The sequence below is a fragment of the Gossypium hirsutum genome, chromosome D08, assembly GCF_007990345.1.
Source record: "Gossypium hirsutum isolate 1008001.06 chromosome D08, Gossypium_hirsutum_v2.1, whole genome shotgun sequence".
Classification (NCBI taxonomy): Eukaryota; Viridiplantae; Streptophyta; class Magnoliopsida; order Malvales; family Malvaceae; genus Gossypium; species Gossypium hirsutum.
This window is the reverse complement of record NC_053444.1, coordinates 12,621,321-12,639,206: the sequence shown is the minus strand read 5'-3', so window position 1 is coordinate 12,639,206 and position 17,886 is coordinate 12,621,321. Positions and strand designations below refer to the sequence as shown.

Here is a 17,886-nt window from a genome sequence, read left to right as displayed (position 1 = left end):
GTAAATGAGGTTGATGGTGATATGGTAATCTATGAAATGGATATATAAAAGGTTTAATTGAATGTTATGTATATGGATAAATAAGGGATGGATACTAATGTTGACCATCTTGTAAATGGCTAACAAAACTGAATGGTTCAAGCCTTATAACTCAATGTAGGTGTGTAAGAAATTTGAAATGACTATGTTTCGTATGCCTTGGTAAATGGATAGTTGCATAAATGGATGGAATAAAGATGAATGTGTATGGAAGGTGAGCATGATTTCCATGGATTGTAATGTATAAATAAGATTGTGTGTTTGGAAGTTATTGAATCATATAGTAAACTAATGGTGATATTTGATTTATAAATTGTTGGATCGATGAAATATCATATTCATAGTATGTTTATTGAATTTATGCAAGATATAGGTATGTTTAGCCACCTCTTAAAAGAGGCTTTGATTTGAGCATGAAAAAAATTTTCAAACTTGTGATTTTAGCCATCTGGGAAAAGTATCGATACCAAGGACCAAGGTAGCGGTACATTACCAAATGAACAGTTTTTTGAAAATGGCAGAATGCCAAAATGATATCGATACCGATTTTAGTATTGATACTTACCATAAAAGTATCGCTACTTGGTTCCAAAATTTAAAAATTTTCAAATTCGTCATTATTCATGCTCGAATCTATTAAACTATAATTGTATGCTCAATTTAGTCTCTAATTTGTTCATAACTTTTATTATGAATATATAATTGGAACAATTTTATGTTTTAAATTGAATTCAATGTTATAATTTGTTTATGAATTTTTCGGTGATTGTTGTAACATCCCGCAACTCGAGTCCATCAATCGGGTTGGGTACGGGGTATTACAGTGTTTGCTTAGGCAGATGGATCAATAAGGGAGATGATGAAGTGTTTGGCTGGAGACAAGGTTGGCATTTATTTCCCATACCAGATTATGAATTTATTCCATCATAAAGAAGAGGTGGTTATGGAACCAACTGAGTAATTCCACCGCCCCACATAGAGCATTATAGGTGATTCCATATCCTTCAAATCAAAGAGTAGCAGCACAAAAAAATCCAAAAGTAAAACCAATGTCAGAAACACAAGATGGAGATGCCTCTCGCCCTTCCAAAGAAATCCATTCTGAAGAAGGCTTCCAGAGGCACACAAATGTAGCTCGACGAGTTATTAGAGACGGTGCAGTATAATAGTACGATATGGAAGCGATGGAGAAGAGGAAGAGGATCAGATGGAAGATGATAACCCCGAGCCTTATGTCAACGATTTGGATGTGATGTTCACTCTCGAGCGTTCCTCAACTAAGAGGGTCATCTTTCGCAGCCATAGAAAACACAAGTCACGTAATCGACCACCTCAACAAGTCTACAAGTGGGTTGCAGTTAAGGGGAAGGAAAAGACGATAGTATAATCAAAGTCAGACTCCAATGAAAACTATTAGTTACATTTCTTTGCATTTTCTTATTTTATGCGGGATGTAACTATTGACTACTGAATCATTTTGAACTTTGTTTAGATTGTTGTCTTTGGTTTTTTTGGTTTTGTTTTTTATATTTGCATACCATATTCTTTTTTTTTCTTGTGTAAGTCATCCGTTCGAGAATTACACAATAAATTCGAGCTTAAATGCGAAGGTGGACAACCCTAGCTTGCCTTGATGACCAGTGACGATATCCAGAGAAGTCTGGTAACCTTTTTATCTTTGTTTGGGAATACACATTGAGGAAAATGTGTAATTTAAATGTAGAGGGCATTCATAGAAAAATTTTACATGTTTAGTTATTTTTGTTATAATTGTGTGTTTGTTTTATCTTTTTATTTTAATTGTTCCATGGTGCTTAAACATTGTTTGATTAACAATTGGTTAAATGCAGCATGACATTGTGTAATAGAATGACGTGTATAGACTCTTACAAAATGCGTGAAGAACGAAAAAATGAGCAAACAAAGAAAAAAATTGAGAGTAAAAAGCAAGGTGAATGAATAAAAAAGCATAATTAGAGATAAAACCATTGTGAGTGAAAAGAGAAAAAAATTGTAAAATATGCTCAAAAAGAGAAGTCCAACTTTTCATTGTCATAGTGCACAAATATTCACTAAGTTGTTTATACTAGCTAATATCGAATCATATCTTCCACGTTATTGAAAAGAAAAGGAAGGCGAGAGAAGGGGGACTAAGGTAGTGAGTTCAACGATTACATATAGGGGAATTTGAAACAATGTCATGTGCTAAACTGTTCATAGTGCTAGAACTATTTTGAACTATTTATACTAGCTAACCTCAAAATGTTACAAGTTAAAAAGCTTTATGTGACCCTAGCATCTTTGTGTAAAATTAAAAAATGTGCAAAATATTAACGCAAAATGAATAAGTTGAATTCTTTCATGTATAGATACTTCATATCTACATATCTTATTGTGATGGGAAAATGTAAAGAAGTGTGCTTTTATGAGGTTACCTCTATATCTAGATGCTTTGTAACTTTGTGAACTAACTTGGTTTGATCCTACCAACCTAAACCTCAAGACATTACAAGCTAAAAATCCCTATGCAACCTTAGCATCTTTGTCAACAAATCTGAAATGTGCAAAAAATTAGCGCAAAATGAAAGTTGAATTCCTTCATTGAATAGATACACCGTATCCACATATTTGATTTTGATGGAAATATATGAAGAAGTGTGCTTTTATGAGATTACTTCTATGTCTAAATACTTTGTAGCTTTGTGAACTAACTTGATTTGATCCCGAAGTTGTGAATTTCTAATGCATCATTCTTAGATTGTATATTAGAAGAATTAGTTACAATAAACATACTTGTTAATTGATTATCAATTCTGCTAATTGTTCAAGGGTCATTTATATTGCATGTGTTTTAGATGATTGCTTGAGGACAAACAAAGACTTAAGTGTGGAGGAATTTGATTTGTTGTAATTTGATACGGCCAATTAAGCTCTCCAATACACTTAAAGAACTTATTTTTAAGCAATTTAAGCATCTTTTATACGTTTTTTTGTTGATTTTTAGATTTAAGCATTAATAAATGTTTTTGCTTGGTTTTACACCCTTTTGAGATTCAAATTGGCTAAACGGTGCCATGGGAGATCTGATTGAGTTGGTGTAAGGAGACGATAATGGCTCAAACTTGAGGAATACATCATTCAAAGTGGGTATCACACACCGATGCCATAGAAGTCGTGATATCCTTGAAGGTGTTGAAGTGAAGAAAATTAAGGTAAACTTTAATGGTACCACAACACTAAGAAATGGGTATCACAACATTGAGACCCTAATTCAGCTATTGTTTTGGATATCACAAAACCGAAGCCTAGGTGTCGTAATACCTCTTCTTAACGAGGAAAAATTTATTGTTGGGGTAATTTTTTTCCAACACCAACCTTAATCAAAATACAACATCCAAGGGCATTTTTGTTCAAAATTTTAGTTGTAATGAAATTTTAAAAGCCACTTTTGGCTGAGAACCAAATGAGGCTTGTCATCTTTACTTTTTTATCATCTTTTTAGCTTTCTAGTTATCTTCTTTTTCATTTTTCTAGAGTTTGGTTTTAACTTTTCTGGTTTTAGTTGTGTTAGTTAGTTTTTACTGTAACTTTCTCTTAATTGTTATTTAGTACTCAAAACTCTCTTTGTATTTTCATTTTAATCCATAGCATTTAATATAACTCAACTCTAATTTTTTTTCTTAGTTAAAAATCTGAACTTTCTTGATATTTTTCACCTCCATTGTTGTCACCTTCATTATCCTCAAGTAACCATCAAGAAATCACTAAACTTTCTTCAACCGTATTCATTGTGCTTATTTTAATGTATGTTTTAAATGTATATTGGGTTGTTGCTTATATGGAAATAATGATGAGTAGCTAAATCTATGGTGGAATTGGTTGATAAAAATGTTACTTAGTTAATTTTTTGCACAGGGACTGAATTGTAAAAAATGAACTAAATCAAATAAACTTCAAAACTTAAAATTGATGCCTCTAAAGAAAAACATAGATAAGTGAGACAGAGACATCTTATTGAGCACCAATTCGGTTGTCCCGAGTTAGTTTGGTGAGGTCAAGGGATAAACCAGACTAAATTGCCTAATTTGGTAAAATGATAAACGATAGGTATAATTGAATCAATTAGAAGTATTAAGTTTTTTAGGTCTCTAATCCAAAGACTAATCAATAACATGGAAGTCAACCAACTGCTTTTTTTGTTGAATTTTTAATTGCTTAATTTTGTATGTTTTACAATTTGATCATTTTTAATGTTAAGTAATAAATTAACGTAATTAATCTCAATTGTGAATTGTCGTAATATAGGACATAGCAAGTAGTTAGCTAGATTTCTTGGTTGCATGATAGTTGCTTAGAAATCACTTAGTCCTTGAACTCTCTTGGGTTCAATCCTTGAAATACTCGAGTATTCCATTGTAACAATATAAATATTACAACTCGACCTGTCACATTTGTAGTACACCGACATATTATAATTGTTTTCCTGTTGATTTATAGCCCCGATGCACGCACATCATGGCATGTCACTTTGGTTCAAATTTCTTTTAAGTCAGCTCTTAAAAAATGAAATTTCTCATGGAAATCTTTTAAGGCACTAAAAGTAAAGCGAAAGCGACACAAAGATAAAAAATAATAATAAAAAATAAAAAAGCCATAAGAAAATAATAGCACACCAAGTGTTCGAGTAAATTCTCTCAAAATATTCTATTGCTCAAGAATGAAATAATGAATGAGATAATTACAAATGAGGGGAAGACATCTATTTATAATTGAGCTCCCCTAAATTCAATGATACAATTTAATCAAATCTTCAATTGAGATTTAACCCAATCTACAATTAAAATTCTAAAGGGATTTACACGATCCTCTAAGATTATAAAATCAAATCTTTTAAGATTACTTCTCATATTTACCAAGGTAACCTAAATTTTTCTTCAATGTTTCACTAGGCCACCAAGGCTTTAAGTAAATGGATTCTTCCATATGTTTCATACATCAGGCTAATTCAAATAGGTCAAATACGCCTCACTTAATAAATCGACTACAATAGGATACTTTGTGTGCATTCGTCACGAGTACTGATCCACAGCTCGACATTCTCCCTCAACTATTCTCGCGATGCCCTCATTATGCCCTCAGGATGGCATTAATTTGAGTCGTCTCGAAATTGTCTCATTGCCTCGACCGATTCCTAACTAGTCTCTTTGTTGGGTAGTTCCGCCCCTCGAAAAATTTGTCTCAACTTATGTCTCTGTCATCTAACTCAAATTGTTTCTCTTTTATACATCTCAATTACAAGAGCACAATGCTCTTACTTGCCCTCTTTATGACTTGCATTAATCGAGATCCCCTTGATCCACACAAATAGGTTTAAGCATGCCCATATTGAATATCGAGTTGACCTTGAGTATTGTTGCCAACTCCGATTTATAAGCCCCTTGGCTTACTCGCTTCAAAACTTTAAAAGGGCATTCTGTCTTTACCAAGCCAACAGTTAGTTAAAATGAAAAACACTAGGAAAGTGTTTAAGGTATACCTCACTCATCACATTTACTCGATTTAACTGTCTAATTTACATCACTATTTTTCTCCCAAAGTTTGAAGTACAACTCCTCTCATAGGTGGTAGCTCCACTGATAACTCAACAGGCTTTGGTTTGCCACACCTCTAGCATTTTCAAAGGGATCTCCTTAACACTTTCATCTACGAAGTCAATGTTCTTACCACAATGAACACCATCAGCTAGCTAGATTGCCGACAATACCTTGGTTTCACCTTTCTCATCACGACTCACCGGCACAACGTATTACCGTTGACGAATGTCCAAGATACCTATGCAATTGACAAAAAAATGGACAAAATATTAATCTTGCCAAGAGAATTTAAGCCAATAACAAAGTTGTAATTATCTAAATGAATTACCTCAAAGTCTCTTTTGCCTTTCCACTGACCAATCTATAGCTCAATTCTTTATGCTACTCCCATAGTTGGGACATCTTTAAAATTAATAGTCTTATCTTCTTAGCCGATTTGCTAATTGAAAGACCAAGTTTACCCACAATTTTATCTAATATGAACAAATCAGATGCCCCCGAATCAACAAAAGCACTCATTCGGCCTGTGATGTTGATGTCCACAAATATTAACCTTTTATGTTTATAATCCTTCTTTGCTTCTGCAAAATTGAGTATCATTGACCCAAACCTCAATACACTTTCCTCATCAGGCTTCGCTTCATCTTCTTTATTGATCACAAGCAGCTTGGATCACTGTGGGCAATCCTGCACCTTATGTGGACCATAACATAAGAAGCACTCCACTGACTTATTTGGTTTGTTGTTGGGTTTCCATTTCCTATTATGGTTTATCATTATCACATTTCCATCACTTTCAGCTTTAATCTATCCTTCTCCATCTCCATCTCCCTCACCATTTCCCTTTTCCTTAGGCTTCGAAGACTCAAACTTGTCTTTCCTTGATACAAGCTCAATTAAGGACTTTGATACGGTCATGGTTTTCGTAAATTCTTTGACTCCTCAATGTTGCAACTGTTGCTTTACCTAAGGCTTTGCCCATTCATAAAGGAGAAAAATGTCTCATTTTCACCCAAATTAAAAATTTAGAACATGAGTTCACTAAACTCCCGCACATATTCCCTAATTGTGCATTATTGTGTAAGTTAACGCAACTTAGCCTAAGCCTCCTCCTTAACGTAATATAGGTAAAACTGTTTCCTAAATTCATTTTGGACTCCACCCAAGTCTCAATAATGCACCACATCGTCTTTAATTCATAAACCTATGACGCCATCATAAAAGAGCGGCACCAGCAAAAAGTTTGAGCATTGTTTACATTGTGGCATCATCCTCGATGCCAATTGCACGAAAGTATTGTTCTATCCCCAAAATAATTGTCCACACCTAATACAGACCTCGTCCCTTTAAACTCCTTCAATTTGAAAACATCCATTTTACGTTGCTTCGATCCCGAAGCCAACACCTTATTACCCAAAGCAACTTTGTAGATAACGAGCTCCCCCTTAAGCTTCATAAGCTATTCCTTCAAAGCCATCACCATGACCCAAAAAGCATCATCCTTTACTGTCAGCTTATCGCAGTGGAGTTGAGTGCCCTTTCGCTTTCATATTCGAATCAACAGAATACCATGAATTCACTGAGCTGCTCCCTCATTAAAGTCAAGCTCATCGGTGCGTCCATCAACTATCTCGAGTGTTTCTTTCACATACCCATGGTTCCTTGAGATTGATCATCCGACCTTCTAAAGTTGACAGCATATCCCTCAATCTACTAGCTTTCCTGCCCCTACCACAGGTCTCTCTAGGCTCAATTTGCTCATCTACTCCTTTCATCATCTCAACTGGCGGCTTCAAACCTTGGCTCTAATACCAATTGCCACGATATTAGAACTTTAGTGTTGCAAATTGCGTGGCCTTAGGCAATTCCTTTGCTTTGAATGCACCTAAGTTAACCTAACTCTCAAAAGAAAAAAATTCTCATGAAAATTCTCTAAGACATCGAAAATAAAACAGAAGCAACTCAAAAACAAAGGAGCAACAAGAGAACAAAAAAGCTACAAGAAAATAATAACACCATGTGTTTAAGTAAAAGCTCTTAAAAATATTCTATTAGACAAGAATGAAGCAATGAATGAGTTCTTACAAATGAGGAAAAAAAACCTCTATCTATAATTGAACTCTCACAGATCTAACGATACAATTTAATTTACATTGACGATCAAAATTTAAGCCAATCTACAATTAAAATTTTCGAAGGAGTTACACGATCCTTTAGGATTACAAAACCAGATTTTCTAATATTACTTTCCATATTTACTATGGCAACTCTAATTTTCTTTAAGTGTTTCACTAGGCCACCAATGCTTTAAGTAAACAAGCTTCTCCACATATTCCACGAATCGAACCAGTTCAAGTCGTTCAAATAAACCCCATTTAATCAATTGACCTCTATGGGATACTCCATGTGCATTCCTCACGGGCTATGACCTGCTGCCCTTGACACTAGTTTAGGGTTCCCTACACTATGGTTGATACCTCATTTTGTAGGTTTGATTTCTCTTTTTCTCTTGATTTTTACTGGTTGACTTCGAGCATTGTCTTTGATGAAGATTGTCCTTTGATTAGCGACCTCGAGAGTTCTTTCTTCCAATAAAGGATGCTTCATGTTATAAGTATCTCGTATATCCAGGCTTCACGTCCATGATCTTGCTATATTGCAACCTCGAATACCTTGACGTTTCTCATAGCAACACTTCACCAAAGCTCCATATAATATATGTGACATGTGGAACCTCGCCAACTTACTTTGCCAAGGGCAAGTGTCAAGCTTTTTCTTGCGTGGCACACACATGGTACCCACTTAATCTACCTCCATCCTATCATAATTTACTAGAAAACTATTATGCTTCCCAAATGGTCAATCATGATGGTACCTATGTTGTACACGTGTCAAGACCCCGAGTTACGAGAGAAAGACCTTCATCTATAGATACCCTTATATACTTCTCCTTCTACCTTGTTACTTCACTAGCAACACCATAACCTCCCTCTATGCACATCGTGCTAATTGTGTTTCGAGTTTCCTACCTCTTCTCGTCCTCAACGCTTCCTACTTTATTTGGTATGAAATGTGGTCTACTTTATATTGCCCCTCTTTGTTCTTTTTGTATTGAATATGGGTTGTGTAGCTATTCGTGTCTTTTTGTGCAAATATTTTCCTATACTTCCCTCTAATAGTTAACGAATGAAAGCTTTTATCTAAAAAAAAAAATCATCTCCCTATTGGTATGATATCAAAGTGGGTAGGATATCTACAATTTTCACAAAATCTGAATCTAAATTATGCAAATCTACTTTCAAATTTAAATATTATCTGCATTAAATTCCAATATTATTATCAAACGTACATTAATTAAATTATTCGCCACATATTGAATATCTAAAATTTGAATATATTATTCACAAAAGTAAAATCAGAATTCAAACTTATTATCTACAAAAATAAAACAAGTTCATAAAATTAATATTAGAAAGTTAATATAATATCCACATGTAGTAATTAAAATATTCAAATTCAAATATTATTTGAGTTTACAAATGTCCAGCTTCACGCTACCCATTACCCCTCGTTTCTTTAAACAGCCTTACGACCGGCCTATTATTGTAATACTTACGATACTGAATATTGACCCTATAAATTACTCACTAGTTAGGAAGGAAAAATGGGTTTTCTAGGGATCGTCTTAACATTCACTTCCCAATTTCAAACTCCTCTTTTCTTTTTTGGGAATTCTTATTTTCGCCGATACTAAATTTGTGGGTTCATCTTAAGACCCCCTACCTCTGAAATGACTTAGAAAACTAAAGTAAGAAACTCAAAGCAGGGAAAGTCACCAATGAATTGAATGAGACTGAAAATTGATACCTTTTACTGCATTGTCAAAATGAGAATACAACAATCTAAATTGAAAGTTGAGCCAGGCAACAAGTACAACATCATTTGATCATACTATAATCTATTTTAGAACTTCTCTACAAATTCCATAGCCCCGAGAGATTGCCATGCAAAAACTTGAAAACATTCTCAACGGGATAATATCAAAGGATTCTTATCTCCAAACATATGATACCTTTTGCATAGCTTCTCCAGATTCGCAACCGAATGCTGCATCTTATTTAATTTTACATCCATGAACATTGCCTGTAATAGTAAAAGCAAGAGTAACCAAAACAACCATCCATAAGAGTTCAGTGAAATACTATAGGAACTACAAATATATGAAAGAAACACCAATCCCACCTGGTAGTCATCGCCGTATTTCTCAATCAGCTGGCCAATGTAAAGACGTTGCATGGTGGTCAGTGGCTGTAAATGTGTGCTTTTTCCATCTCTTCGCTTCTTCCCCAGTGCTGTTTTTAAGTCTGCAAAGGCAAACATAGAGCATGTTAAAATGGTCGATTGAGAAGGGAAAAGGGTTGCAACTTCTGCATTTCACGCATTTTTCCTAAAAGTAAGATAAAAGTATTTCAGAAAGAGAATGATCCAAAGCTTATTTTTAAACCTATTCATGTTTAATTCATGTTAGTTAAGAAGATGTTCACTTAATTAAAATTATGAGTTCAAACAAAGATGTTTGAGAACATTGAATGAACATGTCCATGAACGTATAATCAAAAATTTTAGTGGACAATGAAAAATCTATTTATGAACAATAAGCAAACAAGCCACAAATAAAAATATTTATTAATTTTTTATATGAAACAATTCAATGTAAAAATTAATAATTATATTAGAAAAAACACAAACAATAGTATATTAATAATAATCGAAAAACAAATGAGGTTTAAATGATTCATAAACGAGCTTGTTTGTGAACTTAAATGAACATTTCATTCTTCATCCCTATTTGGCTCATAATCAAGCTTGGTCGTGCATATAAAAAAGGCTTAACTACAAATTTGGCCTCTAAACTATACCGCTTTTCTCACTTAGTACTTAAAGTTTTGTTGTCAAAAGCAGTACTCAAACTATCAATTTTATATTAGTTTACCCCAAAAGTGGTACATTCTTATTGGTTAGTGAGAGGAAATTGATTAAAAAAACTTGAAAAAAGTGTTATAATTTGAAGGCCATTTTTGCATTTAATCCTAAAATAACTAAATATGCTTTGTTTGATTTCAGTTCTCAAAAATTATTTACATAAACAAACATTCATCATATTCTATCATTTATAGCCCTAAGAAAGACTTCGATTTCACAATTGCATCAAATTCATTGGTTACTTTATTTTTAATCTAAAAGGAACCTTCTTCCAATTTACCTAACTAGACCTCAATACCGAAACGCAGAAACAGTAGAGAAGGGGAAAGGGCAGACTAACCATCTTCTTCGAGATCGCTGCCCGAATCAATGGGCTCGAATTCATCAGCCGGTTCATCGGAAGGCGGAGAATGAGGGACTTGGAGTGAATCGCTCTCCACGATGTGGGAAGTACGAGAACGAACGCCGAGGTAGTTAGGGTTAGAAACAACCCCAAAGGACTTGTAGTTTTGGATGACGCTGGCTTTGTCGTCCCACTTGGAGAGGGCATCGTCGACGTTGGCGAGTGAACGGAGCTTGGGAGGAAGAGTGAAGCATGGCTTAAAGACGTGAGGGTTTTTCCTGGGGAGACCGACTTTGACCTTGGCACGAGATTGTTTGTATTTCCTTCTCGACCTCCCCATCGGATCTACCTCTCTCTCAAAATTTGTTGGCTAGGGTTTTTGCAGGGTTTTTAATTTACGTTAATTTACCAATATGTAGTGCTCCCATTTCAATTTCAGAGACGAGAGAGTTGTAAACGACGCCGTTCCGAATCGGGAAGATTAAAAACAAAAGAGAGTGGGGTTTCATAGTTTGGGCTTACAATTGAAGTAGAAAAAATTGAGGCCCTTAATTATCAGTCGTTTGCTTCTATTTTATGATATTAGAAAATGTCAGATGTGTGGTTTATTTTTTCTAAAATACATAGTTTTCATTACATTTTATGTTGTAATTTTAATTTAATTGAGTTTTTCTGTTTTCTTTTATGCTATATAAATTTCAATACGAGAATTAAAAATGAGTCATAAATATTTAATTTCAAATTTCAGAATTAATTAAACTAAATTTACTTAAAATCAATATCCAATATATAGAAATCAATGCCAATACTACACACTTTATATAACCACTTTATTTTCTAAGATAGGAAATAGCACATTTTTTGCAAACTATAGATAAATATATGCTAGGCAGCAAATTAGAAAATTATGTCCAGCCAGCCAGGGCCTTGGTTCGGCGGCTATAGTCCAGCAGAGCGATCAGCGTATTCTTGAACCAATGCTGCGAACAATGTTGGCCTCTCAAGCAAGCGTGATGGTGGCTCAAATTCTTTTGCCCTTCCTGCATCCATCACCAGAACCCTGTCACAGTCCATGACTGTGGGTATTCTATGAGCAATGCTGATAATGGTGCAGGCTGCAAACTCTTCCCTTATGATCTTTTGGATTACAGCATCCGTTTGCGAGTCAACCGATGCGGTTGCCTCGTCCATGAACAAAAGCTTGCTGTGCTTTAGTATAACCCTCCCTAAGCACAAAAGCTGCCTTTGCCCCACACTCCAGTTGTCCCCATTGTCCACCACTATAACACACACAAACACAATTTTGGTGATTTTCAAGCACTATTTCATACATGAAAACTTGAGAATCACTTACCTAAGGAATCGAGTTTATCGGGTTTTGATGCCACCACGTCTTTAAGTTGGCACCGCTCGAGGCTCTGCGAAAAACATGCATTGTCCTTTAGAAAGAAAGGAAATGAAATGGCTCATGTTGTTTGTTTGGAATGGCATTTTTTTTACCTTCCAAATCTCTTCATCTGAAAACTGTCCTACAGGGTCTATGTTGCTTCTCACAGTTCCTTCAAATAGGACAGGTTCTTGTGGGATGATCCCAAAGCGTGACCTTATATCATGCAGCCCTAACATGCAGATATCTCTACAATCAATGATTATCTTCCCTGCTGTTGGTTCAACCAGCCTAAACAGAACTTGGATTAATGTTGACTTCCCACTCCCCGTCCGACCAACGACACCGATCTTTTCGCCTCCTTTAATGCTCAGTGTAATGCCTTTAAGTACAAGAGGAGTGTTCGGCCGGTATCTAACCTGCAAGTCTTTGAGCTCAACATTGCCATGGGTAGGCCAATTCGGAGGGGGAAGACGGTCCTCAATATGCCATGCTGCTTCTGGCTGAATACTTGAGAATTGCTTTATTCTTTCAACTGAAACCATCCTATTTTCCACGAAACAACTTAAAAATATGGCCCAAAACAACACTCCATTGAGGGACAACCCGTATGACAGAGATAACCCAACATTTTCTGCATTATACAAAAAAATTTACTATCATCTACATGCAAGTCTCCCCTAAGATGAGGTATGAACTTACTTGAAACATGACATAATTGGTTTAACAAGGCTAATGGACCATATGTTACACATGAAAATATTTTTCAGAAACATACTTGTACCATATGCTTTACCTGGCCTAACAATGCTACTAGGTAACAAAATCATACACATGGTAGAAAGGCAGAGGACTACAGTCCCGATAAGTTCCAAACGGAAGCCTAACCACTCATTGGATCCATTGTTGTGGAAATCCATGCGTAAATTGGAATTAACTCTGTCAACATTTTCCTGACAAAAACTATCCTCCTTCCTGAAAGCACGAATCGTCATGACTCCAGAGATGCTTTCCGAGAAGTGATGGATGACAGGAGCTTTAGTGATTGAATCGAGGCGAGTTAGTTCACGAGATGATGCTAGGTAGTATCCCTGCAATTCAAGAGAAATGAACATATCAATCATCAAATGGACTTTGTATAATCTGTCATGTCATGTTAGCTATGTGTTATAAGATGTTGGATTGTTACAAAAATGGGTCATTATGAAGATGCATACATACCCTGTACCAGTAGTTCAGCCAACCAAGTGGAATTATCAAGAATACTGAGGGCCAAGCATATTGACAAGTGATTATGAAGATACTTAGCAGTGCAATGTACATAGATATAGTAATCCCCATAATGAATGGCACGAAGATATCGATATTAGTCTGATCACTGGATACCTGTGGATTAAACAGAAGGAATATATCAGTCCTAAGATATCAATATTAGGACATATATGCCACAATGAGGTTCGAAACTTTACCCGACTTAAAATTCTTCCCGAAGGTGTGGTATCGTAAAAGGAAATAGGGGCATGCAAGATGCTTTGAAGAATTTGTCTGAAAAATATTTGTGATGTCTTTAGCCCCATAAGTGTGACGAAAATAGATCGGATCACTAACAACACAATAGACACCACTGCCATGATAGCGTAAACCGAAATAAATAGTGAAGGGTTGAATGAAACAGCATGTTCAGGTGAAGTTTCATATGACAACCAATAATCGCCAGCCATTAAAGACGCTTGCCATGACAGAGATAATAGCAACACTGCAGCCACACCCCACCAGCCAAAAGCTTCAGTGAAGTACATTTTATACACCTGCAAGCTGACTTTACCAGTTTCCCTCTCTTCTTCTTTGATTAGCTTAGAATCCCCCTTATCTGATTTCGGGTGGTCTTGAGACTTATTTTCACCATCTGCTTCCCCAATGTTGGAAACAACCTGATTAGATTTGGATATTTTGGAGGAACCTTCAGCAGGCATGGTGTTGCCTGCTTCAACAAGTTCCATAGCTGTTTCATGTGCAGCTACAAGAGCTCCAAAATCCGTGCTGGAATCTAGTAAATCATTATACTTCCCTGACTGTATTATCATCCCATCTCGCATCACCTGGAATTTACACGAGGAATTTTTTCGAAACATCAAGTACTTGTACATGAATGTCTGCTTGTGTCATTTCCAAGAAACAGATAAAACATGTCTACTTACCAAAATAAGATCAACATTGTGCAAGAAGTCCACTTGATGAGTTACAAGCAAAATAGTCTTCTCTTTGAGAGCTCCTCTCAGACATTCCTGCAGGCAAAAACAAAATAAAAATAGAAATGGCAAATTTCTCACATTCTTTACGTTAAAAATGAATCAGATAACAGTGTGACCTTAAATATGTCTGTCCCAGTATGAGCATCAACAGCACTAAAGATGTCATCGAGAAGGTAGATGTCACGATCCTGGTAAACCGCTCTGGCAAGTTGTATTCGCTGCTTTTGGCCGCCACTGAGGTTAATTCCGCGCTCTCCAATTTCAGTCTGGTCACCAAACTCCATCATGTCCAGGTCTTTCTCCAAACAACAGACCCTTGTAACTTCCCTGTATTTCTCCCTGTTCATCGGCAAACCGAATAGGATGTTCTCTTCGATTGTCCCATTCTGAATCCAAGACGTTTGAGCTACATATGCAGTTGTCCCACAAAGCTTAACCTGTCATGTAAACAGCAAGAACTATCTTTAACAATCATTCGAGGCCTTTGGTCTAAGAAAAATTGCATGTTTAACAAATGCAACCATTATACCTTTCCTGATATTTTGTGCATCTCACCAAGAATAGAATCCAAGAGAGAGGACTTGCCAGATCCCACAGTCCCTACTATGGCGGTAAGCTCCCCTTTCTTGACCTCTAAATTTATATTTTTGAGAACCATCTCTCCAGTTTCATCATCCCAGCTAAACGCCGCATCTTTAACTTCCACAGCAATCGGACCATGGCGATCCTCCTGTCTCTCCACTGATGAATCATCCAACTCCTTGCTCAACATATAACTATCCAATCTCCCCAGTGAAATCATTGCTTGTGAAAGTGAGATCATAGACTGTGGGAATGTCCTGATGGGCTCTTGCAAGACCCTAAAGATAGTTATTGCTGTGAAAACTACCCCAGCATCAAGTCTCACACCTAATATAAGTGCAGTCCCAAATGTAAGCGTTGCTATCAGTAACGGCGTCGACCACATTACTATGATATTTCCAGATATCGAATACAAGAATTTGCTTAGCCACCCGAACTCAGTCTCACGGAAAGATCGGATTCTTTCATTGAAGTGCTCTTCCCACGCCTGAAGCTTGATAACCCGCATGTAGTTAAGCATCTCGTTCATCGCCTTCATTCTCGAGTCTCGATTCTCCATCACATTGAATTGAAAACGATTGTTCCTTCTTGTCCCTATTACCACAAAGATAAAAATACCGAGCAGTCCAAGCATCGAAGTCACCACCGAAGCACCGAGGTACCCATACAAGAGCACCAAGGCAACAATAACTTGCAAAGGAGTCAACCAAATAGAATGGAGCTGCAACATCATATCAGAGAGCTGTTGAGCATCAACAACCATGTAATTCACAATCTGTCCCACCCCATGAGCTTGACGCGCGGAACAAGTTAGCCTTAGCCCTTTCTTGTATAAAGAAGTAATAAGAGTGCAGCGAATGAGCATCCCAAGCTTCTGAGAGTTGAAGTTATATTGGTGACCGGTCAACACTTCGAGAAACTTAGCAGCAAGGAGAACCAATATAAGGTAATATCCTTCATACGGCGAGCTTCTTTTTCCTGCAGTGTAATCAACAAAGCTTTGGATCAAAACGGGACCAACGTACGTAACCGAAAGCCGCACAATTGCGAGGAATGCAGTGAAGGCAAGTTCCTTCCAAAAGCACCGCAACAATGCGGTTTGAACAGGGTGCTCTGATTTCTCCTGCGGATTAGGCCAACTTGCTTCGAAGAGCTTCGACATCGTTTCAGCCCTATGCTCTGGCGAAAGAGTTGGAACTTCATCCATTTTGAGAGGGGATTTATAGCCTTTTTTCAACAGAGGATTCAACCAGAGCCAAAATGCCTTTGATACTACTGGAGCTGAAGCAAAGCCGGTGACATTGGATTTGCTCAAAAGCGGCTCATTGAACTTTGTCTCTTCATCCATTGCCGGTTCGGATTCTCCGGTCACTGATATACCAGTTGAACCACTAATGGCAACAACAACAAGAAGAACTGATAATGGGAAAGAAGCAAAGGAAACTATATCATCCAACCTCAAATACCAATCCTGATTTGTTTGAACCACACGAATGATCCCAGTTACTGTAAACAACGAAACGATGATAAAATTCGCCGTCCAATAAATTCGGAGAAAGACAGGATGGTTAACTACATGAAATCTCTTCTCACAGATGATTAAGACAGCAATCACAGCATGAGTTATGGCTTGAATTAACCAAAATGTTCCATTTATTTGCTTCCAAGGCTCTTGGTTACTGCTATTATATGCAAGAACGCAAACAATAGTGTAACAAACCGCCAGCACAACCGTTACAATGACAGAGAGCTTGAACCATGTAGTCGTGCTGGAGTGGACCCTGTTGGCTATTATGAGAGGTTTGTTCATGTCAGAGCTGCCATGGCTATTACCTAAGAATCTGGAATAAAGCTTGTTAACAACCACAAAGAAGAAAAGGGTAAGTAAGAACAGGAGATCAACTGCAGAGAAGAGAGCTCTTTGAGGACATGGGGTGAGGAAAATGAATCTCAGCCATTGGATTATAATAGGAATAGATGTGTCCTCCGGAGATTGAATCACAGAGCTTGAACATGAAAGTGAAGTAAACCAAGTAGCCGATGATGCCATTTTCACTCAACTTGCGGTGAAAGAATACAAAAAATCACCTCTCGAATCAAATCAGCAAATTTCCTTGCATTCCCTGTAAAAAAAAAAAACAAAGATCAGAACGTTGATTATTCAGAAAAAAAAAATGGAACCCCATTAAAAGCAAAGAAAAGCTGTAAAACATTTATGGAAAATAAAACAAAAATGATCAGAAAATACAACCATGCAAAGATGACAGAACCAACCTGGAAGGCTGGAACCACTGTTTAACAAAGAAAAGCCTAAGCGAACATCAATGCTGTGGGAGCAAAAGAGATGTCAGGAAATTTGTAGCAGAAAACAAACGAAAAAGACAAACAATAAAAAGCTAAGATTCACTTGGGAATACGTTCCATATGACAATATTTCAGAGGCGCCGTACAATGGTTGGTTCTAACACTAGGAGACAGAAACCAATAAAACTTTTGTAGTTGCAGAAAAGAAAAACAAATGGTATGGAATATATATAACTGAGAATAGAGCAAAGATTATGGTTGACAATTTGATGTTGGTAACTACTCCAATTTGCTAGACAATAATCAACTTGGCCTTGCCATAAAAGACAAATGAATAACCTGGTCTTTTTGTTAGAAATACCTGCATATTTGATGTAAAAATTTTAATAATAAAAATATATT

The 17,886-nt window shown here is 36.4% G+C and overlaps 2 protein-coding genes across 2 annotated transcripts; both read right to left on the bottom strand.

Moving 5' to 3' along the window:
• Nucleotides 1-9,481: 9,481 nt before the first annotated feature.
• LOC107913568 (uncharacterized) lies at nucleotides 9,482-11,507 on the bottom strand. The gene is made up of 3 exons (XM_016842205.2): nucleotides 10,957-11,507; nucleotides 9,876-9,997; nucleotides 9,482-9,776 (listed from the first exon to the last, which is right to left on the bottom strand). The coding sequence occupies exons 1-3, from the start codon at nucleotides 11,297-11,299 to the stop codon at nucleotides 9,660-9,662; spliced, it is 582 nt and encodes a 193-aa protein (XP_016697694.1). The 5' UTR covers nucleotides 11,300-11,507; the 3' UTR covers nucleotides 9,482-9,659.
• Nucleotides 11,508-11,689: 182 nt separating this feature from the next.
• Nucleotides 11,690-17,606, bottom strand: LOC107913560 (ABC transporter C family member 14). Its single transcript, XM_016842194.2, has 10 exons — nucleotides 17,455-17,606; nucleotides 15,128-17,303; nucleotides 14,715-15,035; nucleotides 14,545-14,631; nucleotides 13,816-14,445; nucleotides 13,568-13,732; nucleotides 13,143-13,437; nucleotides 12,460-12,980; nucleotides 12,314-12,377; nucleotides 11,690-12,239 (listed from the first exon to the last, which is right to left on the bottom strand). Exons 2-10 carry the CDS (start codon nucleotides 17,228-17,230, stop codon nucleotides 11,899-11,901), a joined length of 4,527 nt encoding a protein of 1,508 aa, XP_016697683.2. The 5' UTR covers nucleotides 17,231-17,303; nucleotides 17,455-17,606; the 3' UTR covers nucleotides 11,690-11,898.
• Nucleotides 17,607-17,886: the final 280 nt, after the last annotated feature.